Raw genomic sequence first — 2,187 nt, 5'->3', positions numbered from 1 at the left:
ATGCCTGTAAACCCAGCACTTTGGGATGCCGAGGCAGGCGGATCACCTGAGGTCGGGACTTCGAGACCAGCCTGACCAACATGGAGAAACCCCCGTCTCTAATTTTTGTAAAAATACAAAAATTAGCCAGGTGTGGTGGTGCATGCCTGTAATCCCAGCTACTTGGGAGGACGAGGCAGGAGAATTGTTTGAACCTGGGTGGCGGAGGTTGTGGTGAGCTGAGATTGCACCATTGCACTCCAGCCTGGGCAACTAGTGAAACTCCAAAAAATAAAAATAATTAATAATACAATAAAATTTTTTTTTATAGAGACACAGGTGTCACTATGGTGCCTGAGCTCGTCTCAAACTTCTGGCCTTCAGCGATCCTTCCTCCCCGGCCTCCCTAAGCACAGGGATTACAGGCGTGCACCACGTTGACTGGCTCATTTTTCTTCAAATTCAAACCCCTACTGCTTCCATCAACTTACTGCCTTTAAATGGCATATGAAACTTTTTTTTTTGAGACAGAGTCTCGCTGTTGCCCAGGCTGGAGTGCAGTGACATGATCACGGCTCACTGCAAACCTCCACCTCCCAAGTTCAAGCGATTCTTGTGCCCCAGCCTCCCGAGTAGCTGAGATTACAGGCACGCACTAGCATGCCTGGCTAATTTTTTGTGTTTTTAGTAGCGACAGGGTTTTGCGACGTTGCCCAGGCTGCTCTCGAACTCCTAAGCTCAGGCAATCCACTTGCCTCTGCCTTTCAAAATGTTAGGATTACAGGCGTGAGCCACTGCACCCGGCCTGAAATATCATTTTCTAAAAGTACAACTCCTAGAAACCTAGGATGACCAATTAGATCAATTTCTGTGGAATAGAGAAGTTATGAAAAATAATTCCTTGATAAAAGTATCATAAAATGAATAGAAATCCTTCTCCCTAAGTTTCTTGCCTTTTGTTTGAAAAAAATAGTTGACATCTCTGCCTGGTAAAAAGTCTAAGAAAGTAGACTGAAAAGTCATTAAAGACAAGGAATAGTGTATAACCCCAGTACTTAGTACTCCGCCTTTTACAGAAGAGAGGACTCAACAAATTGTTAACTTAATTAAAAAACAAAAATTCACAAATTCTGAGTTTTATCTACCCATAAATGTTACCTACAAGTACTCAGTTAATGGATTGTTCTACACAGTAGTCACCCCTTATCTGTGGTTTCGCTTTCCTCAGTTTTAGTTATCCATGGTCCGAAACTATTAAATGGAAAATTCCAGAAATAAACAATTCTTAAGTTTTAAATTGCATGCCACTCAGAGTATTGTTGTGACTGTTCTATTTTATTATTATTGTTAACCTCTTACTATGATTTATAAATTAAACTTTATCATAGGTGTATATATATGTAAGAGAAAATATAGAATATACAGGGTTCAATACCATCCACGTTTTCAGGCATCCACTGAGGGTCTTGGAATATATAAGGATAAGGAGGGACTACTGTATACAACTTTCAGACCAATAAATTCAGTCCTAAGAGAAAAGTGGGAGTGGATAGAAGCAAGCCATCTTTATGACTCCAATTTATTAGTCACATTTTAAGCCTTACTGTGATTTAAAGACACCTGATTCTTTATTATGTTAGATGTTTTCTCCACAATATGCATCGTTTTAAGTAAATGCAATAGCATTTCATGGGATCCACTCTAACCAGTAAAACAATATTTTATTTACCAACTGGCACAGAACAAAACAACAATTTTCTGAACCCACCTTCTGACCAGACTTCTTTTCCATCTACAGAAACTCCAACCACTATGCCCGGTGCTCCCACCTCATCCTAAGACCAAAGGGAAAGAATTGACAGTTAGAGGCCTGCTGAAAAAAGCCCAGATCACTCCTCGAAGACCTTCCAAGGCCCCGCCCCCAGAGCCTGGGCCCCGCCCCCTCCAGCCGTGCCCCGCCCACCTCGTCCCAGGCCATGCTCACTCACTCACAGCAAGGGATGTGCCTGTCCGCCTCCTAGGGGGAAGGGGCGGTCCCCGAGACAGGCGGTGACCTCCGCCCAGATTTGGGGAACCCCCAGGAGCGTCTGACCATGGCTCGGCGGTGGGGAAATGGGAAGTCTTTCTCGGAAGCCGATCGCGGGCACCCCGCCGCCCCGGGTGGGGTCCACTCAGCCCCCGACAGCACCGCCGAGAGGGGTGGGTCCC

General features: G+C 44.8%; 1 protein-coding gene across 1 annotated transcript in view; it reads right to left on the bottom strand.

Moving 5' to 3' along the window:
- LACTB (lactamase, beta) overlaps positions 1–2,187 on the bottom strand; it is a 32,680-nt gene that overhangs the window by 18,604 nt on the left and 11,889 nt on the right. The window contains exon 2 of the mRNA XM_011969216.1: positions 1,748–1,814. Within this exon, the coding sequence (XP_011824606.1) occupies positions 1,748–1,814 (67 nt within the window). The remainder of the gene's footprint in view (positions 1–1,747; positions 1,815–2,187) is intronic.

Source organism: Mandrillus leucophaeus, unplaced genomic scaffold (genome assembly GCF_000951045.1).
Source record: "Mandrillus leucophaeus isolate KB7577 unplaced genomic scaffold, Mleu.le_1.0 Scaffold12, whole genome shotgun sequence".
Lineage (NCBI taxonomy): Eukaryota > Metazoa > Chordata > Mammalia > Primates > Cercopithecidae > Mandrillus > Mandrillus leucophaeus.
Note: the sequence above shows the minus strand (reverse complement) of the source record. Positions and strands in the feature narration are given on the sequence as shown.